This window comes from Gallus gallus, chromosome 17, assembly GCF_016699485.2.
Source record: "Gallus gallus isolate bGalGal1 chromosome 17, bGalGal1.mat.broiler.GRCg7b, whole genome shotgun sequence".
NCBI classification, from domain to species: Eukaryota; Metazoa; Chordata; class Aves; order Galliformes; family Phasianidae; genus Gallus; species Gallus gallus.
The window spans coordinates 1,472,446-1,498,777 of NC_052548.1; the positions used below are offsets into that span (position 1 = coordinate 1,472,446).

General features: G+C 45.1%; 1 protein-coding gene across 46 annotated transcripts in view; it reads right to left on the reverse strand.

Annotated features, from left to right (window-relative positions):
* The window catches only part of EXD3 (exonuclease 3'-5' domain containing 3), a 246,106-nt gene that overhangs the window by 139,418 nt on the left and 80,356 nt on the right, over nucleotides 1-26,332 (reverse strand). For 33 of the 46 annotated variants that reach the window (XR_005840420.2, XR_006931703.1, XR_006931704.1 and 30 more), the window contains 7 exons: nucleotides 25,450-25,514; nucleotides 21,169-21,339; nucleotides 19,735-19,902; nucleotides 10,408-10,461; nucleotides 9,783-9,922; nucleotides 8,890-8,990; nucleotides 2,006-2,079 (listed from right to left, as the gene is read on the reverse strand). Coding sequence is in view for 42 of the 46 variants with exons in the window: in XM_040649173.2 (XP_040505107.1) it covers nucleotides 2,006-2,079; nucleotides 8,890-8,990; nucleotides 9,783-9,922; nucleotides 10,408-10,461; nucleotides 19,735-19,902; nucleotides 21,169-21,339; nucleotides 25,450-25,514 (773 nt within the window). In the remaining 4 variants the exon portion in view is untranslated. Of the gene's footprint in view, nucleotides 1-2,005; nucleotides 2,080-8,889; nucleotides 8,991-9,782; nucleotides 9,923-10,407; nucleotides 10,462-19,734; nucleotides 19,903-21,168; nucleotides 21,340-22,184; nucleotides 22,282-25,449; nucleotides 25,515-26,332 lie in introns of all 46 variants that reach the window. The other 13 variants (XM_046901931.1, XM_025141481.3, XM_046901930.1 and 10 more) reach the window with 5 other exon arrangements.

Here is a 26,332-nt window from a genome sequence, read left to right on the forward strand (position 1 = left end):
AAGCTAAAATTCCCATTCAAATGTAATTCAGAGCCAACTTTGGGAGAAACCTGGGACAGGAGCTGTTCTCCACTCTGCCAAGAAATTAGGCTACAAGAGACTGATCTGCCATGGATGCCAGAGCCTCACCCCCAGCTTCTGGCAGAGTAACAGCGGCTACTAGTGCCACTTCTATGGAAAGGTACAAGAGCAAACAGGGAGTAAGAGCCTCAGAGAAAACATCTTGGAGATATACAAGCATGTAATCTAAATACTACTGAGATAAAGGAGCCATTTGACCAGACCTCATACACAGCTGAGAATGGTAAACACAGAACACCAAAGAGCTCGCAGGAGAAGCGATGGTGTTCAGAAACAGCTGCCAAATGTACCTTAATTGAAGTCACTGGCCAGCTTGGATACTTTAAATCAAGGATATACTGCAAAACAAAGGAAATGGAAGGCCAGGGAGAGTAGAACACCAGATAAAGAATCCATTCCACTCTGCTAAATAAATACACCTGGACAAATGCTTTCGTCTCTCTCACTGTGAATGCTCCCTAGAATGACATCATCCAACACTACAGCCTTGTGATGAAGGATGTGGAATTGCCCAAGCCTCCCCAGGTCTGCGTCAGTGCTTCTGCTAGGCAGGAACGTCAGATCAGAGCCCTCATTGCTGGATCAGAAGGGCCTGAAGCAGAACTGCCTGTGCCAGAGCAGTGTCATCAGATCACCACCACTTGACCACATCTTCACGTTCAAAGCAAACTTCAAACAAATCCTCTTTTGAAAAAAAGACAAAGCACTTCTGGAGGAGGTGTCTCATTTCCTGGAAAGTGGATCTCTATAGACTGGACCAATTGGGAACACCATGCAGGGCTGCTGAAATTGCTGTTAGAAAGCTTCCTGCAGCCACAGGGAAGAAGTCCTCTATGAACTGCAGGTGAAATACCACTCCATGAAAATGTTTGGCATGTGCATCACAGTAATAGAAAATTAATGAAAGGAAAACAGTCGTCTATACTGTTCAGTGCCCTGTGGTCCTTGTCCTTCACACCACACTCGATATACCTGGACTCAACACTTGCTGTTTTTTTCCAGAAGAAGCAGAACAAAAACTGATTCTCAGTTGAGACTCTCTGCCAGGCCCAGGGTGATGGGGAATGCCAGAAAATCAGGCAAAGCACCAAAACTGCCCTGTTAACGAGAAGAGCAATGAGCTTCCCACTGCAGTGTGCTCAAGAGCATCCAAAGGGCAGTGTCTTGGCTCAGCACACCCATGAGAGGGGAGGAGAAAGCACTGTCAAGCAATTCTGCAATTAACTGCAAGTCAAACTCCAAGCTGCCTCCTGGAAACTGCTCCTCAGAAAGAATTAAAGGCATCTTCCTGTTTTCAGAAGCCCTCGGTGCCAGGACAAGTACCAGTGTGCTTGGAAAGAGGACTCGGAAGTTGGGCAAAAGTACAGTTAGTTCAGAGAGTGGTTCAGGAGCTGAAAGCACTCCCATTTGGCTCAGCAATAACAGGGTTGATAGCACAAGAAAGTCTGTGGCAGGTTTGGGACTGTACCTATCACAGTCAGGCCACCAAAGAAGTGACTACAAGGAACAGAGCAATGCAGAGTGCTTCAACAGCAGTGCTCTTAAATTCAGAAGATAAAAAATAAAGTCTTCTCCATGCAGTATTTCTCTGGTCTGTTTGTGATGGTTGAGAGAAACCAGACCAACAGAGTCCCCCTCACCACCTATGTGCTGATGTACACATGCCTCAGGTCACCGCTGAGGACACAGGTGAACAAGGACCCAGATGTGAGCAATTATAACACCCGGTCATTAGGATATGAGTGGACACAGAAGCTTTTCTCTCACAGAACATACAGGTCCGGTAGCACACCCAGCACACCGACATAACTATCACAAGAGCTTGTTCACATACAGTCAATGTGTTTCTGTGATGTCAGTTATTCAGAATGCAAAAACAAATAAAAACTCATTCACAGCCATGCCACAGAATACAGAAACATACCTCCACAAACCTCTTGTAGAAGAGATAATTCAGAGTTCTCAAGTGCCGCTGATTTATGACATTAGGGCAGAGAGCTAAAAGGAGAAAAAGAAATGTGAGTATACAACATAACTGAACTTCCTTTAAGCTTTACTGTCTAGACATTACATTCTTCCTTTCCCAGTTTCAAACTAAGTAAGAGGAAGGCAGGATGCCATCAGACTTAGAACAATGAGGGACAGACACACACAGTCAGCTTATCTCAACTATAAACTGTTATTTACACTTTCAACCATGATTACCAATGCTAATCCTCGGTTACTGATATCTCTGGTTGCACCACCCCTGACTGATAAGATCACTTGCTGGTTCAATATGCTTCACAGTCAATGACTTCACACCTTTAATTACATTGCATCCTCTCAGAAGTACCACCTCCAGTGTCTAAAGGTTGTATTAATTTTGATTTGAATGGAAGCTGCACTGTTGGCTCATTTAAGCAGTTTTGAACACGTTGCTCAGGATTTACACTTGTGGCCAAAGTTCATCTCATAAAATATATACCCAGGAAAGAGACTCCATATCCATACAAAAGAGGGAAGCGACTACCATTTTGCTGAGCTAGCAAGCAACAGTTGTTTTTGTTGTTATTACTGTCATCTTCATTAGATACGCTTCATTACAACTGCAAAAAATCAGATCTTCACATAGCATGTTGTTTTGAAATCCAATGCAATGAGAGATAAACGCAGGAGATAAAACAGATTAAATAGGATTAGCATACATATCTGTCAGTTCTCGCGGGACGCTGGGATGTGTATGCATGGAGAGATGTAACCAAACCCTTCATTGGGTTTCACTGGCTAAAACCATCCTGGGAGCCAGAAGGAGAAGGGTCAGCAATCGGAAATGGTATCAGACAACAGGAAAGGGAAAATGCTCTGCAGACTCCCTGTAACGAGCAGACAGCAGGAGGAAGCAGTGCTACTATCCAGAGGGCCTCTGAGCACAGGATGCTCCGTGTCTGACACGTGGTGTGCGCAGAGGACTGAAAACAGAGAATGAAGAGAGATCTCTGACCACCATTCCCTGCAAGCAGAAGGATAGGGAACAGTGCAGCTTTCAGAGCCTGGTGAAGCACTGCTTTATAACCTGAACATTGCCATCTCGAATACCAATGTTTCTTCCACAGCGGGACCGTGTAACCTCAAAGCAAGGTTATACCTCCTACCTTAAAGATTTCAAAGCACTTCAGAGAGAATTATAGTGGGACTTCTTCAGATCACCAAAGAGAATCCATTAAAGGCTTTTTTTTTTTCTAAAAGACCCCAGAAGAAATTTCCAAAGGATTGGACTTGGTTGAACCGAGGGAGTTCACATGTCAGGACAGAGGAACACAGATACTCTGAACAGCTCTAAAGACACCAGTGATGCTTCCCGTTCTGATGGAGAACTGAAATTGAATCCATTTTCAGTATTTTATTACAAACAACAGAGAAGGACTAATAGAAAACGTGAGGATGAAAAGTGACTTGGTAAAACAACGATGTGTTCCAAGGAAGAACAGCAAAATAAAAACAAAACGGACCTCAATGAACTGGCAGGTAAGATTTCATATTGTTGGTAAGGGGAAAAGGAAGGGCTGGAAATGGAAAACTGGAAGTGAAGTAAGAGAGTAACTGCTACATCAGGAGATCTGTGACATTAAGGCTGAGTCTCACTGAAAGGCCTCAGACACAACAAGGAAGTGCACAGAAAGTGGAACTGGATGAGACAAATGCCAAGGAAGAATGCAAGCACGTAAAGTCAGAAAGCTCAAAGTTAAACATGAGATGCGTCTACAAAGACCATAAAGGCCAGAAAAAAATCCTGCTAAAATATATTAGTAGAAAGAGGAAGACCAGGGAAGTGTCAGCCAGTAGAGGAGGAAAGCTGTGTATGGGACAGGTATTACTCATCTTTGCTCCAGGAAGGTTCTCTGTACTATTAAATGCACCATTTTGTGAGTTTTCAAGACTTTCACATTTACAGTGGATAAAGCTGGTGGTAATGGACTTGTTTTGCAGCACGAGAAACTCCAGTTAGTTGGAGGAGAAATACACCTATTGGAAGGGCTAGAGAAGAACATCGTCGGTTGCGTGGGATGCTGCAAGCTTTCCACCACGGATGTCGGTAAGAAAAGGTTACACACTTACTTCATAGAGAAGTAGCAGGAGAGCCCTGTGGCTGCGGGCAGTGGGCGCGATGCGGGCGGTACTGCAGATCTTTGCTGAGCCTTTTCTCTGCAGTTTCATGACTGCAGAAACCAATTCACCTCAGGGAAGAGCAACGTCTCCGCGGTCACGTACTGATGAACACCAAGCACGAATCTGAACTCAGATCTCCTGAGTCAAAACCAGTGTTTTGTTTGCAGGAGCAAAAGATAACAACCATCTTCCTATTCTGTAGCTGTCCTCTGGGGAGCCTGGGGATCATGGCTGGGCTGTGGAGCACCAGTGGAACACAAACAGCACAACAGTAGGGAAGTGCCTCCACGACAGCTCCACAGCAGTGCTGCACAGAGGTACACATCTGGGACCGACTCAGAAGCAAAAATTCCACTCTGCTCTCAGCCAGTAGCAGAGAGTTAATGACTACTAGCAACAAAGAGGCATTAAAATGAAATCTGTTTGTCACATCGGATGTGAAACCACTAATACACACCTATTTCATTCATGTAACATCAGTACATGGTGCAATGTATTTTTGGGTGTGTGGCTGTTGCTTCCAGGTCACAAACGACTCCTCCTGAGCTGGGATGGGGATGGGGTCCTCTCGTTACATGGAGTGCCTGACTCCATTCACAATGGGACTCCTTTACTCTGCCCTGGCAGAACAGGAGGGCCCACACAAAGCAGCCTTTGTTTTGGGACAAAGTAAAGCAGCCTTGGTTTAATAAAATCAGAGTACCTGAAATCCTAGAGGCTTTTACCCCGGTATTGCTCAGGACTGCTGGGGAACCTGATGAGGAGCGAGCTGTGCGTTAATCGCAGTATATTATGATGAGAGTATTCCCTGAGTGCAAATTAGTGGAGGGTAAGGCAAGACTCGAGAAAACCTCTTTTTGTTGTAGCCTCAAAGATGTATTGTCTCTCACAATGTGCTCTGAGCCACTGCAGGTTGGACTGAGCAGTCCTTGGAAGGGAAGGGGAGCAGAAGCCCCAGCCTGGCCCCAAACCCTCGAGCTCCCTGCTGGCTTTGCAGCCGGGAGTGTTGGCTGACCCTGCGCAGGGAGAGCGCAGCACATGGATAGTAGCACGTGGCTTTCAATCAGTGCCTACAGGAAAAAGCACTCCGGTGTGGTCTCTCCACATGCATAGATAGGATGAATTCACGCTCAGAGCACCAGGACTGGTGTGACGTTTCCAAGGGACAGTGTGGAGCTGCTGGCCGCCTTGGCTTGCCTACAGCAGGTCACGTACCCTCTGTGTTTCAGCACAGAAAAACGCCTTGGAGAAGGTAAGGAGCAAGGATGGAGCCGACACGTTCCCTTCTCCAGCAGCCCCACTGCAACCCAGGGCCGGGACGCTCCTACCCGCCGGTGTAAGCATAGAGCACAATACAGCGACGAGCTGGCGTGCAGCACGAGAGCTAACAAACCTGAAGGGACACCACGGTGGCCGCAGGGGGCACAGCCACTGCAAAGCAACTGCAAAGGAAAAGAATCACCTCCTGCTCTTAACAAGCAAAAGGTGAAAACGTTTGAAATGTCCCCCTGCCAGGGCCGGCCCAGCCCCCCCTTCCCCTCCAGCGCATCGCCTCCGGGCGGTGCCCGCTGCCGGGCGGCCCTCGCCCGCCCCCTGCTGCCCCGGGACACCGCGCCGGGCACGGCTGCACCGCGGGCAGCGCTCCTTGCATAGACTCGCGCTGCAGCGAAGGCTGAAGGGAACAAACAGCCTGCTGACCAAACCAGGAGCGCTTCGCTTGCTTTAGAGCAATAAACGCTTTCCAAAGACGTTCACAGCACTCGGGCATCAAGGAACTCAGGCGGTTCACGATGCTGCTTTTTCACCATACCTTCAACTGCCATTCTTTCTCTACCACTGCTTTACTGTCACACGAGCACTGAGGCCCTAGAGGTGACGACGGCTGTACTTTGCAGAGTGATTCCCTTCCTATCTCACAAATGATGAACTGTTGCATCTAAAGCCACGGCTGAGCTGCTGGGGGTAAATTGGCTGTGTAAAAATACAGACAGAAACAAAACCATTTTGAACTCAGGGTCTGCTCCCCCATCTCAGAGAACTGCTTTGGACTAAGAATTGCTCTGTAAATCTAAGTCGACCTCAGAGAGTCTCCAAAGAGCATTAAGCAATTAGGCAGCAATAGCTCCAAGGCTCGTTAAGCCAGAGCGCGCTGACCCAGGTGTGAGAAAAGACTCTGTAAAACACCATTTCCTCAATCACGCCATTTCTGCCAGACTTCTTCCTTCCCCCGTAAAGCTAATTATATGGAATCCACACACAGTTTATGAGGACGCCTCCGGGACTCAACAGAAAATCTTCCACTCACCATGCCCTGCTTTGTGTGTTAGCAGGGATGCTGGAATACACTTCAGAAAAAGAAGAGGTGGACTAACCTAAGCCGATGGTTAGTCTCTGAGGCTCCAGACCTATTATTTTTATTGGGCCACCTCCTGTCAGGCTCCAAAAGGTAAAACTGGCAGTTCCAAGGGCTGTTTCAAATCTTAGAGCCTGAACGCACCAAAGTTCTGCTTCGGTTCACTGACATTTTCTGAGTGGACAGCAGTGAGCTCTTGGGTAGAGAAAGAATGAAAGTGGATTTGGAACTACAATAACTGAGTCACGTACAAGCTTGCCTTCTCATACCCAGAAACCCCGTCCTCCTCCAGCCTTTCTCACCAAAAGCCACTTCCCTCTGCTGCTGCTGCTGCTCTCAGCCTCTTTCAGCAAGTGGGAGTCATGAGAGGAGACAGCAAGCAGCCCAAGACTGCGGCACTGAGCAAGCCCACAATCAGGTTAGGTAACACGAAGTGTGTGTTTCACCTTACTGCTAGCTTTTGGTGGAGCTGTTCAGGACAAGAGGAGATCTCAGAACAAGGTTTTTAGAATCTGTCCATTCTACCACGTCTGTTTCCTTCTTGCACTCTTTTCTCACAGTTAGACTTACGTGCGTTAAAGAAGGGAAAGAGGAGCAGAGAAGAGGAAAGCCACATTATTCCAGCTGCCACCACTTTCAGTTCAGTTCAAGAGGATCTAAAACAAAATTTCCCATGCATGAAAAATTTCCAAAGTGTTTCAAAGCAGACTACAAGGCCCCCAGTTTAGCAAAGTGTCAAGTGCTGCTCTGAATTACGTGTGATATTAGGTAAAAAAATGAATATCCACTTTCACATACAAGTCTGTGAGGCAAGTCAGCCAACCCTGGCTGTAGCTGGCCCAGGTCTGACATTGTTCCAGAATCAGAAGAAAGACCACATGCAGTCTCATCAATAGGTGAGTCAGCTCTCTCTAGCCTGTGGCTTATCCTGCATTGTAGACACTGCAGTTGGTATGGGACAAGTCACTCTCTGGAACTGCTGACAGGAATAGGGTCCGTAGGAGAGACTCTCGTTCTGTGTATCCCAGGGAAACTCCTCACCTGTGGATCCATGGTGGAGGTCCAGTGAGAGACTGTCGCTACTCATGGCAGCTACAATTCCTGGGAAACTATCACCAGCCTAAGACACACAGCCATCCAACAGAGAGCACCTGAGATCAACAGCTCCATATTCTTCTTTCTCCTAGAATTTTTATTATTATTATTATCATTTTACAGTCTCAGGATTTTGCATGTGAACAATGGTGGCATTTCACATTTATAGTTAAAGGTATATCTGTGGTGCATCTTTCATAAAGAAAGGGGAACAACTCAATGCCCTTTACAGATCATGAAGGACAGTACAGCCTAGTGAATGATTAACCTCACAAAGAAGGAAAAATTACCAAAGACCAGTAAACTCCAGGGAAGGTTTTAGATGTTAAATAAATCACCCCCTTGTGCCTCAGATTCCACACCAGTGTGCTAAGCTTAATTATATTTACTTATCCTCCAGTGAGGGTCTGCAAGGATTATCTTATTAACTTCTGAGCAGCAGGTTGAAGATGTGAAGATTAATATTCAATATAGTGTTGCTGCCAGACATAAGCCCACAATTTGTGGTTAGAAACCACTTTTCAGTCCAAGAAAAGAGAACTGCATATCTTGTGGAGATGATGGAAAGCTTCGTAGGGTGAAACCTAACAGTGCACCTAAAGGTTTCCAATGTATGGTCCCAAAGAGCGGAAAAAAAATCAACAGTGCTCACTAACAACAAAAAGCAAAACAAAGCAGATTTTATTAGACAACTGGTAGTGAAGCAGATCTATTCAAAGATGTAAAATGTTTTACTTCTCTCAGCAGACTGCAAGAGTCTTCAAGTACTGCTGCCAACCCTACTGTACAAAAAGAATACAAAGGACTGCAAGGCTTCTGCTTCTGAAGGGTTATCTCTTTGCAGTTGATGGACTCGTAACTCAAGAAAACAGATCCCTAGATGAGTAATGACTTGCTTCTTATGAGAGCGGAATGGAGTCATAACTCAAAGCTGACCATCATGTGTTTACGTAGAGCCATTCTGAGGTCAAGATTTATTTCATATCATGGAAGAAGCAGCCTATTAGTCACAAGCACTTCATTCTCCGACAGCACAAAGTGATAATTCCCATAACTTACCAGCTTTGTTTTGGAATACCATTAATTAAACTCTGAAACTACCCATGATAAATTGCAGCAGAGATTGCTTGCTGAACATGGAAGAAGACAAATTGACTTCATCTGTTCTGTATTAGTGAGATAACTCCAGAATATGTTGCAGTATCACATACCTGGATCTACATTAAATCGGTCTAGGAGTCTGAAGATCAGCTTGCTTAGCATTTTGCGGTTCAGTTTATCTGGCTTGTACCTGGACAGACCTTGATACTGTCTGTAAGCAAACAAACAAATAAATTCCACACTTGTGGAATTGCTTATGGTTTTTCAAGCAGTAGATCCGTAGCAGTAGAGCTAGCAGGGTTTGGTAGGTGTTGGCAAGAGCAGACCCCTACCTTTCCTGAGCTATAGCAAAAAGCCAACAATACAGCCACACAAATTTCCCAGTCAATGTCTGGGAAAGAGAAAGACAGCAATTCCCTCTCATAACTATGTTTCTCTCAAAACTATGTCTACAACCATTGCATCTACATTGTGACTTTTACTGTATTGTTGGCTTTGTGACTGACAGGAGCTATTCTAGTGAGAGGCAATTTATAAATTAAAACACACACAACTATTTCACAACAACATGAAGGTTAACCACTCGTATCTCTAGTTTTTCTGCCCCTTCATCACAGTATTATCTTCCTGCCAAACCTGTACAACCGATACTGAAACTCAGCCTTGTCTCCAGCACAGCACGAGACTGCGATTAGCACGACCTCCTGGAGGGAGCTTTCATATTTTATATTGCTAAGATCTACTGCACACTTTTCATTTTGCACTCCTCTCTCCTGACAGGAGTGAAGCATCTGTCAATAGGAAAGATATCTCTGCCTTAACAGCAAAGGGATTTGAAAAGACTCTGGCACAGATACCAGAATTTCCCCATTCTCAGCTGAAATGTAGATACACTGCACTCCGTTATGCTGAGAAAATGATCTCAGGTAGACAAGCAAAGAACATACTGTCCTCTGACATGCAGTCAGACCCAGCTGCTTAGAAGTTAAACAAATAGTTCTACCTTGCCATGTCTCTGATATTAAAATCAGGTTCACACCAGGTGTCCAGGATCTCTAAGAGTCTACACTGGAGCTCAGGATATTCTGCCACGTAATCTTCAACCAGGTTAATTTTATCTTGAAACAGTAGCGGTGCACACATCTAGGAAAAGAAATTTAGGTTATTTGCACTAGATGTTAAGAATTATGCCTTGTCTTTGATCAGAATGGTCAGTGCTGAAGCAAACAGAAGGCATGGAAGGGGCCCAAGTCATCAAACCCTTGCTTAACCAACTAGTGCTGTCTAAAAGACAGATGTTGCATTTTCAGCACAACTATTAGCAAAAGTGGCAAAGCTTCAAAGCAGTAAAACCAATAAACTTTACCAAAATGATCATTTGTCAAGAACCCAGCTAGAATTTTTGATTGTAGTGGCTCTAAGTAGGAAAATAGTGTAGTAAGGGGTCTAAGAAAATACACTCTGTCACTCCTCTAGAGGCAGAGGTACTTCAGCCACTGAGCAGTGACTTTTGCAAATGAGATAAAGCCTCAAGAGAAACACATCACAACTCAGAGGGCTTTGATGGAATTCCTGCTTAACAAAAGGTGGATCTGAAGACAGAGAAGTCTGCAGAGGAAATGACTCACCTTCTCCACATCTTGATCTGGCTGTAGTTTTAGCTTAATACTCAGGATGGCTGCCTAGAAAATAATAATTAAAAAAGTGTATTTCGGAAAAGAATAACACAGTGAGTAAATGGGCATTATTTCACAGTGAAGTATATTTCCTACTACAGAAAGTTTTAGTGAGATAATTATTTCTGTTATATTTTCAAGTACAAACATTTGTCCACATACAATCCACAAAATGTACAAGAGCACCCGTGGCAGCACTGATGTTGTGAGCAGCAGCATGCCCTGGTGTAAAAATAAAGATCAGGTTGTCTGGCAGAAAGAGAGAGAGAAAGCAAAGCGCTTGGAAAAGCCTAGTAAGGAGGCTATTTTTTAACAATATCAAATACCAAACAACTATTCTAACAATATCAATATCAGAAAATCTGACCCACCATACCTTCCTGAGTTCAATCATAGAATCATAGAATGGCTTGGGTTGGAAGGGACCCAAGGATCATCACGTTCCAACCCTCCTGCCACAGGCAGGGTTTCCAGCCTCCAGATCTGGTACCAGACCAGGCTGCCCAGGGCCCCATCCAACCTGGTCTTGAACACCTCCAGGGATGGAGCACCCACAGCCCCTCCGGGCAGCTGTTCCAGCACATCACCACTCTCTCTGTGAAGAACCTCCCCTGTTTTCCAAGCTGGTTGTAAATGTACACGTTTGATAGGGCTGCATCTCTGAGCCTCCTGCAGCATGCTTGTTACATTAAGCAGCAGCCACAGAAAAAGAGTGTTTTACCAACAGAGGTCACAAATGCCTATTTATTCAGATAAGGATAAAAACAGTAAGTTAGGACTTACAGACAAAGCTATTCTCTTAGACGGGTTTCTGATAGCATTATTCATTTTGCTTTGCGAGAAAGAGATAATGAATATGATGGATTCTTTTTTTCATGGATGGTTTTCTTGAACTGCTACTTGTTAGAATATGTAAACAAAGATATTACTGTAAAAATGCAAATGCAAACCTCACTTTTACACCTCACTTCCACAAAACACGTACAGAAAATGTAACAAGAAAAATAACCAGAGTGGCGTAGGAACACACCTTGATACCTTTTTCTGTGACCTCTCCTGCCACTGAAGTGACACCTCACGTCACTGCTGGAAGCACAAGTCCTGCAGACTCAGCCCAGCAATGCAGAGCCAGCACTGCTCAGAACAAAGCTGTGGATTGCATTTCCTTTGGGGAAATCCACGTGTTCTACATCCCCTGCACTGAGGACTGTGTACAAAAGCAAATAAACAACACGCACCACCTGAGTTCATCTGTCTGACTGTCCAGAAGCACAGAGATGCCCCATTATCAGTCGGAAAACATTTTTCTTTTCAATTTTTTTTTTTAACCAAACAAACACTGCACCACTGACTGCCCAGGATTGATATCCAAAAAGGATATCAACCGAAGAACTTTAGGTGACGAAACCAGGAGCTAACATTAATGCAGTGACTGAATGCTGCAAACCAGGTATTGAGCAGAAAGTCCCATCACAGTGTCCCAGCCCACATAACTGCAACAAATTCTCCCTCCAGACCTGATAACGAATCCCACCTGCTTAGGGCCTAAACCGCTCTGCTTCATGTGTGGAAGTCTCTTTTCTTTGAAATTACCAGACTGACATCACAGAGTGCAAGCACGGAGATCGTTCTCAGGTTGTATACAGGCTGAGCTTCTGCTCTGGATGCAAAGAAGAGCTCTGTGTCTTCAAAACTTTGACAGCGGTTTTGTTTTTCTTTCTTTTCTTTTGTCCCTCCCAGCCATCTCCACTGACTGAACAATAGAGAAAGAAGACTTGCACCTCTAAAAATCTCATTTCACCATTTGTTATTAAACAAGCAATCTGTGAGCCTCAGCATGCAGGCGTGCAGTGGTTTCCGTAATAGCTTTTTAATGCTGACACGCACGTTCAGATTAACCTAATTGCAGAACCGTTATCTAAATGGCGTGGTGTTATCTCCACCTCCATTAAGAGTACAGGTGACTTAATGAGGTGAGCACGCACTGTGTTAGCCTGGCTTCACCTCTTTCACTGGATCTGCGTCCAATCTGTGCAGGGCACAGAGCAATGCCATGCAGCCAACAGGGGAGACACCAATCTTCAAACACTGCTGCAGCAGAGCCAGCTCCTGGCACTCAGAGGGCACCGTGCTGCCATCAACACTCACCCACCTGGGGCAGTTCCATGTCACAGCCCTGCACACTGCTGTGCTGGATGGGGACATGCAGCTCGGGCCTTAGGAACAAGCAGCTGGGCTGCAGGGTGCACTTACATGGGCTGGCTGGCTGAACGGGGAGGAAAACTTAGATAAAATCAGTGTGTTTACAATGGGAATAATAAGAGAAGAGATATGAGTAACTGTAATAAAGATGAAAGTGCTTGGCAGCTGTGCCTGTGGTCTCAACTTTAGGCTATTTTAAGATTCTGTTTTGTTATTATCGTGTTTTGAATCGTTTCGCTCCACAAACAAGTTTTGTGTAAAACGACCCTATTTTTAACAGTCTGTTTATACATGATAAGATCTCCAGAAAAGCAACACCTCACTCACAGACTCATTTTGTAGTTAGAAAACAAACACGTTAATGAGGCAGACAGCATGCTGCAACTGAAATGGTGAGAATCCCCCTCCCCACTCAAGAACCAAGTGTTTCCCCATATGTGGCACTCAGCAAGCTGTGTGAGCAGACCAGCCAGGGGGCTGGAAGCTAGCAGTCGTGTTCGTCTGGCTACAGATCCTCAGACTCGGCTTGGATCTGCAAGGCAATGGAAATCCTAAGCAGCAGATGCCTTCCCCACCTCACCAGCTGAGTAACAAGAGCAAAAAGACAACTTCTGCAAGGGAGCACCAGAAAGCTCTGCTGAACTCCAGTATGCTACAACTTATCACAGAATCATAGAATGGCCTGGGTTGAAAAGGACCACAGTGCTCATCTATTTTCAACCCCCTGCTATGTGCAGAGTCACCAACCAGCAGACCAGGCTGCCCAGAGCCACATCCAGCCTGGCCTTGAATGCCTCCACGGATGGGGCATCCATAACCTCCTTGGGCAATCTGTTCTGGTACATCACACCCTCTGTGTGATAAACCTTCTAATAGCTAACCTAAACCTCCCCTGTCCCAGTTTAAAACCATTCCCCCTTGTCCTATCGCTATCCACCCTCGTAAACAGTCATAAAGGGTTTGACCTACACTGAAACCCCAACTGCCCCAGCACTGCATCCTACTCTTGCCATTTGTTCCCAAGCATACAGGGAAACAGGTATGTGATGAAGCCACTGCTTAGTACAGGATAAAAAGGCGATGAACCACCATCTGACTCAGATCTCATCAGAGTTTGTGAGACTTCTGATTGTTTTCAGGGAGCTTTGGCTCATTCTTTAATTAACTATGTGGAAAGCAAAAATCTTGTTTTGAAAATTAGTCGCCGTTTTGCTTACTGAGGGCGTGCACTTCAAAATACAGTGGAGAAGGGCTGGATGAAGATGGGGAAGAATTTGAAGAATTTGAATACTGCTTTAATTTATATCTAGAGAGTGTGGAGGTGCACAGACCACAGCATGGGGGGAAGGGACACAGATTTGATGCAATCAGGCCAAGCCATGAGGACGGCACGAGGTGCTGCTGCTGCACAACCACCACTCTTCGAATCATGCGACTGCAAGAACAAGATCATGAGAAAATGGTGACAGTTTCTAAGTGAACACACACACATCAATACCTGATCCTCTCCGCTTGTTTTGAATGCATTTGGCTCTGTCTCATCTAAAAATGACTATTCTTTCCACATACAGTACGAAGCGCAGGAAGCCACACAAGATCTTATCTGCAAGGGTATGTGCACTTGGGTGGTGTCTAGGCTGACAATTTAGGCAATTTTCCCACGGTGGGGTTAGCATCAGAGGAATAACTTCTTGCTAGTAACACTGCTTGGAGTGATGATGAAGGACAGACACAAACAATTTGTGATGACTCCTGCATTACTTAGTCCTGTTGTAAGCAAGTTGAGACAACACAAAGGTAAATACGCCTGTGCTTCACTTACTGTAGTGTTTCTGATCAAATAGTGAAGGAATTTCTGAAAACCCATCGAACAAACCAAAGAACGGACTGAGATTTGCAGAGGAGGACCCAGCGTCAACCCTACGAAAACTCACAGTGATCAAAGCAGAGATATATAGCAGTGGTAGAAATAGCTGAGTAAAAGGCACACCACTTATTAATCATTGGGAACATCTGTTTTGTGTTTTCACAATCGCTCATTTCAGACTTGTGGCTAATCAGCTCTGCACAAACTCTCAGAAAGCACCGCTGCATAATGCATGACATCAAGTTATATGTTTAATTACTTCCTGCTAAAAGAGGATACAATATACACAGCTGTCTATAGGAAGATCTTCAGAACCACGAAAAACATGAGATTTACCAGGTCTGCTTTCAAGAGAGCCTGGCCATATCTTATAAAGGGTGAGACAGTCAGAAGAAAGTAGTGATGGGTTAAGTCATGTGCAAAGAATTTGAGGTAGAGAGGCAGAAGTAGAAGTCAGAGTTGGAATATGTGTGTGTACAGGTGAAGGGAAGAGGGAACTGAAACAAACACTGATTTCCTCAGGTCACTCAAAGCATTTTTAAACTTGGTTTAACTGGTCAGCGCACGCTTACAACTCAGTGAACTCTCCCGCTGCTCAAGTTTCCTGTGCTCATAGGCCACTCACCTTCACCAGATTCTCCAGATCCAGATTCTCTGTGTTTAGGTCTGCTACACTTTTGCACCTCTTCTCTGAAGCCCTCTCTTTGCTTGCCAAGATCCCAGTAACACAGCAAAGGCAGCATAGTGCCACCTGAACTATTCCTTCCCTCCAACACACAAACTCCTTCCCAACCACCTCAGCAGAAGATGCCAGCAGCAGGCAGTGGCTCCAGAAGATGCAGTCTTTGGAACAGGCTTGGAGTGGGGCACAGCCTGCAGGCTGTCTGCCTCTGCTGCGGAGCAGCACACACCTCACAGGCAGTGGGCTACAACAGTAGGTTACGTTGACAGGGAAAAAAGATGGAGAGAGGCTCTATCATCCTTATGGGAGAAATACCTCCTGTTACATTTTCCTTGGTTTCCTTAATGAATACTGTGTAATTTAAAAGACATAAGGAGATCAAGTGTGTACATTTTATATATTAAAGTGCACACAAATACCATACGAAATGAAAAAGCCTTGTAATTAAGGTGGGGAACTGGAGAACAAAGCAATATCAGAGACACTGTCACAGCCCTGTGAAGAGCTCAAAAAGTTCAGAGTGAAGAAATCCAAAATCTGAATACCCATTATGGTGTCCAGTGAATTTTAACACAGGCCTATACTGCCAGATTAGCACAAATGCACGATGTATACTCCAGCACCACTATGAAGGAGGACTGCAAAGAGTACCATCCCTGAACCAGTGTTCAAGACATCACTACAGCCAAGAATTTAAGAACACACTGCTGACTGAGTTATGCTTGTCCAGATTTAGCACATTCGTATTCCTTTAAGTTTAGATTGTTGGTCAACTTCTCCTCCCAGTGAACTATCAAACTACTGTCTATTACAATGTGCTGCTGACAGAAACTTTGTATTTTGTGTCTACGAAGCCTTTTCAGCAGGAATTCAAACTTCTTTTTCAACCAATTTTAACAACTGAATTTCAATAAGGTAACCCACACTATTCTAATTGAAATAGCAAATATTAAAGGAACTTAATATATAGAATCAATCTCCCCTATTTGTATAAACCAACAGATAAAGCATCAGTGGGAAAATACACTCAGCTTTAGAAAACAGAGAAATCCGAACAGACAACAGCAACTTGCTGAAAAGCAAACAGTGCCCACTGCACTGCCAGCTTCGACCTGCGTTCTTGTTTAAGAAACAAATGGACGGAAGGGCAGAGAAACACGGCCAGGCGCGGCGCAGGGCAGCCGGACTGGGAGCTCTCTCAGGCCCAAGAATATTTCTGCTTGTCAGAGGCTAAAAAGATTATTTATTGTTTCCTTCCTAAACCCAGCTCCACTGCCACCTGTTCAGAATTTACTATAAAGCTGTTAAACAAGATGAGAACTTTGATGCTGACTGTGAAAACAAGTTTCACTGTATCTGACCCGAGCAGCACTTACTACTGATCCAGAAGCAAAGGAATTCGATTTTTTTTAAGCACAGCTATCTTTTTACCTTTATAAGCTGTTTAAAAAAATGTAAATAAAATAACTCCGTGGACAATAGAGGGCATTCATTCCACAGAAAGACAGCCGCCACCCTTAGACATGAAATATCGCAGCACATTAAGTCATGAGACCCCGCTAATCAAAGCTGACAGGGCCCTGAATGTGATTTCTGCTGAGACTTAGCGATATCATGGGGCACTGAAGCATGCACAGCCTGCCAGACTGCCCCTGTTCATGTGACAATGGCTTTTATTCCCGAAAGGGGCCTGCGAGTGACAAGAGTCTCCTTTGTCTTTAGCCTCCCGCATTCGCAGTGCAAGAGAGGTTCATTCAACCAGCCCCAGACACTCTTTGAAAGGCTGAAGTGTAACATAAGATGATCATGAAACACTAGCTTGCCTTCTGCCTACCCCTCATTCTTCTCAAGCACAGCCTGGCCTATTCAGGGCCTCTTACAGACTCGCTCGCACTGCATTACCCCCGGTCTGCTGAATCCCCGCATTGTCCCGGCCCCACCAGCAGCCATCGGGCCTTCCCACAAAGCCATCCACCGGCACCGGGGCCACGCGCCCGAGGAGCCGGCGATGAAAGGCCACGGTGCCGCCAGCCGCCCTGGTCCCGCCTGATGTGCGGTGCCTCATGGCCATCCCAATCCCACGGACACACAGTGCCTCATAGCCATCCTGGTCCCATGGACACAGGGTTCTTCACAGCAAGCCCAGGAGGGGATGAAGCTGGGGACATCTCCACCGGAGCCCCCAAGGAGAGATGTTACAACCCGTCCATCTAGATCTTCCTCTAAAAGAGGAGTTTCCGTCCTCTACAGGCTGTGAGGAGCGAGCTTGGCAGCCCTCTTCCCTGCTCTTCCCCACAAGTAGCCATGCAAGGCCCCACACTGTCTTCCTCCAGCAGCTGCAAACGTCATTCACAAAAGAATGGATAAAAACCCCAAACACGCCAGACAACTCCAAAACACACTTTAATGTCCCTGTTTTTTAACTTCAGCTATCACTTTATCAGCTTGCTCTTTGTGTCATGGGAGCAATAGTGCCATCCGCTGGCAGCTAACCTGATCCTGCATCTCCATCAGGTGCCTCCTAACCACAGCTGCTGTTTCGTACTGCCACGTTGGAATAAACGTTTCCTCACTTGCACCACCTTCCAACAAATTTACCGCTGTCTCCACGTAGTTGATGATTTTTCTTCCCATGATGAACTGCCACCCACACAATAGTTACACCCTGAAAGGTCACGGCCCACTGCTACAGCAGGCTGCTCCTGCTGCTCATCTCAACTGCAAAACTTCAGGCTGGTGTATTTAACAAACTGGTTCAGCTTCTGATCCATTCTGCTACTAACAGGAATCAGTGCAGGGAGGTTCAGATGTGCTTCAGAACCAAATAACTGCCATGTTATCCCCAGCAATCTCTGGGATCTCATTTTCTGAAGAGGTCCTTCACCTTAAATCTTTGTGAAGGAAAGGAACCTCAACCAGTAGAGCAAAGCTGTGGACCTCTAAGCATACACACAACAGAATAAAATGCATCAGAACAGGTAAATGGAATTATGCATTCTAGAATAAAAGTCTGGTGCCTCACTGTAAGAACAGCAAGTGGGACTGAAAATAAATAATGAAAGCAAGGATTTATAAGGACATCTGTCCTTCCAAGTGAGACACACAAGTGCCAGAAAACTTGAATTTGAATCTGCTTTACTGTTCCATCTGAAAGATGGGGAAGCACGGGATGAAAATGCAAGCCACAGCCCACCATAGATGTTCAGAGCTAGGTTCTTTCAGTGTAGCTGCTGTGAAATTAGGTATGATCAATCTCCAAGGGGAATAAAAGATTTCCTGTTATTCTTGAAGATAGTTCTATTCATCCTTCTGGCAATTAAACAGAACTAGAAGAAAGTTATGGCTGAGAATAATCACCAGTTGAGGTTTCCTGTTCTTCACACTTGGAATAACTAGCAAGTAAGCTCTTCTGTGGAAGAAAGAACAGAAAAAATAATTCCACCAAAAAAAATTAGAGCTTTCCAAAAACCTGACCTAGAAAGATTTGCAATTCTAAAAGAAAACAATAACTATCTTTGAAGTCACAAGTTTAAAAATCACACTCAAATATACTCAAATAATACGCTTTTGTTAAGATTTTCCAACACTCACATTCAAAGAGTTGTTGAACAAAAGAGTAAGCTTCAAGTAACTACCTGCAGGCCTGTAATCAAATATGAAATAGCCTTCTGTCTGTATGCACAAAACCAGCAAGGATGGAATTCCGTGATCATGTGGGAGTTCGGCTTTACTGAAGAACAGGGCATAAAATGCTCTTTCACTTTTTTCTATTGCTATGCAAGATCAGGATGCTTTACATAGTCAAAGCAAACAACTTCCCTTTTTTAAAAAAAAAAAACCTATATTTTTTTTGCTTAAAATAAGAAAGAAAAAGAAAGCATGAGCAGTACTGTATTTTTCCCCTGAAAACACTCTCAAGGATACCAAGACATCAGTGTGATATCAGAGATGCTGCAAAAACTCAAAAATACAAGGTAAAACACATCAAATTCTGCTTTTTCTGAACTCCTGCCAGTCACTCAAATGAAAATACAGGAGTAATAACACACACTTAGAAGATAAGATTCAACACTTAGAACCTCCTCAAGCTGAGAACCCCTTGGCTAGGGTAGTCAGGGAGCAGAGGCTGTCCACCCCCTTGTAGCTGCATGCAAACTGGAGATAGCATAGCAGATCTATGACCAACTACTAAAATCCCTTCTTCTCCTGCCAAGGACAAGAAAAACAAAAAAGAATACAATCATCGTCTTAAATTCTCCAAATTAGACCCTATTAACCCATTACTTTCAAAGGTCAGAAAAGCTCTGGGAGAAAGATTCACTGTCATTCTGTACTCAGCTATTATAAAAACTGAGGTTGAACAGAGTCTACTTCATGAGAAGACCATGCTAAGCTGTACCATTCACAGTGTGCAGCTGCTGTGATGAAATGGAATTCACATTGAAATGCATCCAAAAAAAAAAGACACAGACCTTAACAGAGCACCAGAGAGCTGGGAAGGTGAATTTATTTGAAAGACATGACCCACCTCTTTGTAATCGCCCCTGTGATAAAGATGACTGACGTGTCCAAGCAAATAGTTCCGGTCTGCTGTATGGAGTTGGTAAATGCTAATCAGAGGGTCAAGAAGATTAGCTGGGCACTGGTCTAGGATTCTGAATACACGGGCCTGCAGCTTCTTCAGCTTCATGCCAGACTGTTAAAAAAAAAAAAAAATCAGACACAGATTTAGTAAAGATGGCTACAGTTCAATGGCACTTGAAAATTCAGCTTGTTTAAACAGGGGAAGAAGCCAATTCCTTGGGAAGGGATTCTCCAATTTCCCCATGGAGTCTGCAAACAGAAATCAGAACAAGATGATATGTTGTTTTTTTTGCAGCATCCAATTTAAAAACATTAAATGTTTGCAGGATAATTCTGTAAAAGGCACAGGGCCTCGTGCAAAAGTAAAGCATGAAACTGGAAAAATGCTCTCTTTTACTAACACAGCTACTTAGAAATTCTCCCCTCCAGTTCCCAGCAGAAAATCTTTGAACACAGCAACGCCTCTCAAGGGAGATCTCACCTATCAGGCATAGGAATTCAACCTTCATTCCCAGGCTTGCTCCTGGGTGCAAGAAGGGCAGGAAAAGCAGAAGCACTGCAGCAAGATGCACAGACACAAGTATTAACCCTCGTGGTCTTATATGACCATCCTCCCATGACACAGGATTTTCAGTGCCAGTAGCACTTCCCTGCATTTTGCAATACTGAAATGGCAATGCTGTCAGAGAATCTAAACAGAGCTAAATGTCTAAAGAGAGCCATTTGGAAAAATGGAGAATGAAACAACATAGATATGAAAATATTTTACAGTTCAAAGGTAAAAGCACAGAAAACGGGGAAAATCTTGGGAGGTCAGAATACATGATGGCATAAGGAATGGTAAACATTAGGGCATATAATCTGACGACCCAACAAGTTAATCATTCATCTGAAAAGCCATACTGTTACCATTTTCTGCATTCCTAATGATAAAAGCTCCCCACCAGATGGTAGGAGTTAAGCAATCGTACGGTAACTGGCTTCTATTTGCAGAACTGGAAGAATATGCAGAGTAGATTACTGCAATTGGGTTTATCCTGACAGCAGTGATGTGAGTTCCAGTGGGAATTCCTCCAGCCAGCAAAGGCTGTAAGATCCATGCTTGATCAGAATGGTTTGATCTGGAAAGATGGAAATCCCAACTTGGAAGGGGACACAGCTCTCACATCATAGCTTCTACTGTTACTCCATCTGCAGACTAGCATCACCAGATCACAACATCTCAGTAGGAATTTTACACCTTGTCACACCGCGTCTGTATGCAGCCACAGAGAAGACACGAGACTATGGAATGAAGTGAAAGTGGGGACATTTGAGGGATGTTAAAATCAGCTGCCCTCCCCTTTGCCCAAGATCTCTTGCTCTCTCCTTTTCTAACCTGTTGAACAGCAGGATGCTCTTTCATCCAAAGCTGCAGCTCACTGCTGATGTAATACCCGAGGGAATGCCCTTTCCCCTTCCAATCACCGTTGCTCTCCAGCATGTCCAGCAGTCCTGCCAATGGGTCCTCCAGCCCTGCAAAGCCCCGCCTGATTTCTTCCTTGAGCTGCTGAGACACAAAAACACATTGTCATGTACAAAAAGATTAGTGAATCCTCCCTTCCCCCAGCTGAACACAAAGCTTTATTTTTTTTATTTAATCTATTCAGAGAGGTAACTGTTGCTATTCAGCCACCATCCGTGCCTCCAGTGACTTTTCATGTCATTACAGATTCCTTCATGGCTCAGTGCACCTCAAACCCAATGGGAAAAGCAGCAATTGTCCACACTAATTATCCCATAAAGACAGAGAAGTTGTTCTGTGGGGCAGACAAAGGGGCTTGGGATTTGGGGGAGGGGGAGAAGAGAAGTGAGCAGGAGAAAGGGGCGTTATTAGGAAGATGGCAATAGGGAAGGTAGATAATTGGGCTCACAAACCTACTCATCTTCTGATAGACCTACAAGTAATAAAGCACATAGGCTCCTCCTCCCGTGCCACTAATTTTGTATTTGACCTTATACCGACTTGGGCCACGATGGCATAATTCAGCTCCTCAGTATGTGGGAGCATTGAAATGGTTTGGATTTTACACACAGCAATGAAAAGAAAGATCCAAGTTTGCACCCTGGCATATTCTGCCATCCAAGAAACTGAAATCTGTCCTCCTGTGCTCCAAGGCTACCTGAGCAAGGTAACTGCTGCAGGCACTCACGCTGCAGCACAGCTAAAGGCTGTAGGAAGGGGCCTGGAACATGGGAAAACGCTGCGCCATAAATCTTAGGGATCCCAGGGAGATGTGCTTAGAAATGTGAAGGAATTGGACACTCACTTTGTGAATGTTAATAGGCTACTTACTACCCATCTGGTAGAAATGATAGATTAGCAGTACCGAGCAATATCTTTATAATGTTTACATTAGAAGTAGTTTCCAAGGAGCTCGGAGGGTTGGCAGGGTGAAGAAGTGGCATCCTTCAGTACCCACACAGGACCTTTCACCGCGTGGTACATGCACTGGCGTGGAGCGAGGCAAAAGCAGAGACAGAAAACAAGAAGTCACTACGAGCAGCTGCTCTCTTTCTTCTCTGGATAAAAAGCAAAATCCAAACGACGCTCGTTCCCGCCTGCAGTCAGCAATTGTAATTTACTGTATATGATGGCCCCGGTCGTAGCTTCCAACGGAAACAACATAAAGCTTGAAGAATGGCACGAAAAACAACAGAAAATCTACAGAAAATTTGCCAATGAATTTGTTCTTTTTTATCCATCAACATTATTTACTGGAAGACAGTTATTTTCCATAGTGTCTTTCATGTTGGGAAAAGCCACAAAACCTATCGTTTACGACAGAAACTGTTTCCTTCTCACTAGATTATCAGATGCAGCAAGAAAAACACGATGACTAACAGAGATGTGACTTCAGATAACAGTTTTCTCCCTTTAAGTATTTTTCCCTGTGGTAAGAATTTGCAATGTTAAACATAGGGCTCCAACTTCACTGCGAGATGCAGCAGAAGAGCAGGCAAACCTTATCCGACCACAAATATCCAACACAACAGCCAAAGGAAAACAAAGCGAGCGGCCAACTCAATTGCGCTGTTTATAGATGGCCTCTCTTTTTCTTTTTTTCCTCCCCAAAGCCCCACTTCAGCACATTTAGACTGAACTGGAGCTTTCACCACACCACTCAGCTCCTCCTTCAGCTGCATCCTGAGCCTGGCCTTTGGCAGGACAGTCGCCAGCAGTCACCATCTCCTGCGAGAGCTCAAGCCTGCTTTCACACGCAGTGCATCTCCCAACACCTACACAGCTGGCAAGAGTGCTAACGGCACGGCCAGGCTGAGTCCCACACCCCTATTGGCTCCACTTTTAAGAGGGGGCAAAGCCTGCCCCCACACTTCTGGCAATCTGAAGACTTCAGCTGTGGTACGTGTTGTTTGAGGTGAAAAGATAAAAAAAGAACACGAGGCACCTAAATCAGAGAGGAAAGAGTGCTGTGCTGCCTGGCTCCTCTCTCTGCCAGAGAAGGATTCCTCTCAAACATGTAATTGCCATTTCCATTTCAATTGATTCCCATGGCAGGGAATGCTCCTTGGGGATTTCTACAGCCCGACAGATCATGGGAATTGGAAAACGTTGCTGGTGCTCCGACTGCACAGTCCTTCGTTCAGTTTTGGTCCCTTATTTCTCAGCTCAGGGATATATATACATGCTGATGTATCTCTGTTACTGCAAAACTGTCTTTATGTAGGAAATGATCGTGTTCTTTAACCACGTCCCAGAACTGACGTCACGCCAGGGACAGGTATGCTCCTTCTGTTGATGTTCACTGATCTGAGACTGATGGGCATCATCTAATACAGAGGACTGATTCACACATCAGTTAATAGCCAGTATTGACTTACACCCACACAGAGCATAAGGCAAAGTAGCTCCCTGCCATTTAAATGTCAACGCAGTGAGCTGTGTTCTACTTAAGCCAACTTACCTCATTTATTTTAACTGGAATGTTGGATACTGGTGTGCATAGGACATGAGCAGCACCACGTGCTGAGCTGCACAGAGAGGCAGGGCAGCAGGTGCCCCTGGAAAAAGTGCCTTGCTGTGGGTGCCTTGCTGAGGCTGGTAATGTTATGAGAACCGACTGGGGCATCCCAGTGGCAGTGTGATGGGCCCAGTGGCCCATCAGTCAGAAACCACTGGGGACATCCATGCTGTGCTCCCCACTTTGAGGCAGCTCCTGAGCCTGGCTTCAGCAACCATGCTCCACACCTTTCCAGAATGACCTTGTCCTGGTTCAAGAAATGCAGCGTCCAAGCTTGGAGCCCTGGCTGTGCCCACACCTGCAGCCAGCAGTGCGCTGATGGATGGGCACTGGGAGGCCAGACCTGCCCCGCTGTGAAGCTGCAGCATGCACGCTCTGCACAACCATGCACCTTATTGGAGAGACCAGTCCAGAAGCAAGCAAAGAGAGCTGCCAGCATGGCTCATGGGGATCCTCGTGCTTTTCTATCCTCAGCAGAAAAGCTGTGGTGCTCTGTGCCCAAGGACACGTCCATGGGAGGCTTTGTCTTTTTCAGAGTATTTTTCTCCCCCGTCTACACGTATCCCAGGGTACACAGTATGGAGACTTTGATGATTATTCTCTCCTACTGTTGTTCTGTGGGATTAGCTGCCCTCAGAACCTAACAAACAATATTTTTTTTCCTGCAACTCTAACAAAACTTGATAGAAAGCTCAAAGCTTCACAGTTGCTGAGCTCAAGTCTACAGCGGTGACGGGCCGTTTGGAAAGGCACCTCTCATGCCGGGTTTCCAGTGGTTTAATTACTCAGGCTGGAAACCACAGACTGTCAGGAAGGGACCAGACAAGAACAGTGACCCAACTCTCCGGTTCCTGGGATGCAGAGCGTACCCCAGCATGCTGAGCCACGGCTGCCACTTCACACAGCCCACATTCCACAGCTCTGCGGTGAGCTGCTGGCTTTGGAGTCCTTTAGAAAAGAACATTTCAGCTGTGGACCTGTCTGAGCAGCACAGAGTTCGACATGGGAAACTAACCACCAAGAGCATACATCTACTGTTTTTGTTAGCTTTTAAGCTCCCAAATTTAGATGAAGTATATTTTACTCCCTCTGAGAAATCCCCACGTAGAGCCCATAGGGTGCTGTATAAAAATACAGCACTAATTTTAGAGAAGCAGTGTAAATTGCATTCACCACTCTAAAAGGCAAAACCAAATCAAACAAAACAAAAGGGTAAAAATATCTTGAACACAAAGGATTTGATATCATTCCACTTGGCAAAAAGCACTTTTCTATTGACTTCAACCCTCATTTTTTCAGCTTCTCGAAACATTCTTCACACTCCTCCCAAGACGCTCAATGTAACGGACAAAAAAGTGTTTAAAAGAAAACAAAAGCAACTTTGAGGGGTCTTTTTTCTGCTTGCAACTCAGCCCTGTAAACTTCAGCTCTTTCACAGGAGCCCCTTTGCTGCCTCCCATCACACAGAGCTACCTTTTCTTTTCACTTCTCTCTGCAAACGCGCAGGCTCGTTCCCTGTGTGCTGGGACTGAAAGCAGTCATGAAGAATTGCAGGCTGCCCCACGTTCTGTGCCTGGACATGCTCTGCATGCAGCCACCATCAGCAGCGAGGAGGGGAGGCCGCTACACAGCCTTACCTTCTTCATCTCTTTCTTTGTCCAGAGAAGCTGGAGGGTTTTCAGCAATAGCAGCGGGTCTTGGCCTGGATTGGGTGGAAGAAAGGGAGAGAGAGAGAGAGAGAGAAGGGGGGGAAAAACAAAACAAAACAGATTTATTGGCTCTGCGAGGCAGCCTAGACACACTGGTGCATTGTTTCACTGAAGCGAAATCAGCTACTCCGTGCCACTGTGTTTGAAACCACCAACCTTCCAACTGCCAGTCAGGATTAAAGTGCTAAAACCCCTCGCTCTGAGACCCTAACAAAATAACAGGCATCATCCATGCATGGCTTTAACTCAACACCCACGCGGGCTCGCAGACTGAAAGGCCGTATCGGTGCATTTACAACTAAATCACACTGCTATGCACCAAACACAACCACAGCGGTGCTCCCCCGGCTCCCTCTTTTCAATATGAATTCAGAACTCTCCTAGAAGAGTTAGGCAGCCTGGAGAGGAGTTATCAACACGCACAGACTTTGAGGAAAGGGCTCTGAAGCGCTCATCTCACCCACCCCACGAGTGCCTGGCAGCCATGGGATGTGGGTGAGAGGTGTGGGAGGAGGGAGAGCTGAGCAGTCCCATGGATGCTGCTGAGCCTATGGAGAAAGGGTGACCCACCATCTCAAAAGGACACTTGCAATGATTCTTTTACTTTTCATTTAGTTATTTGCAAACTTGCGTCCAGCTGTTACGTAGTACCTAACATTGCTAATCACACCGACTTCATTCATCACACCATTACTTCTGAATCAAATGCTTAGGAGTATTTAGTTTTAAAAGCAGTAACATTTTTAATGTCTGGTTCTATTTAATTTGTAGACATTCACTTACAAAACTTTGATTCAAAATGCTCTGAATG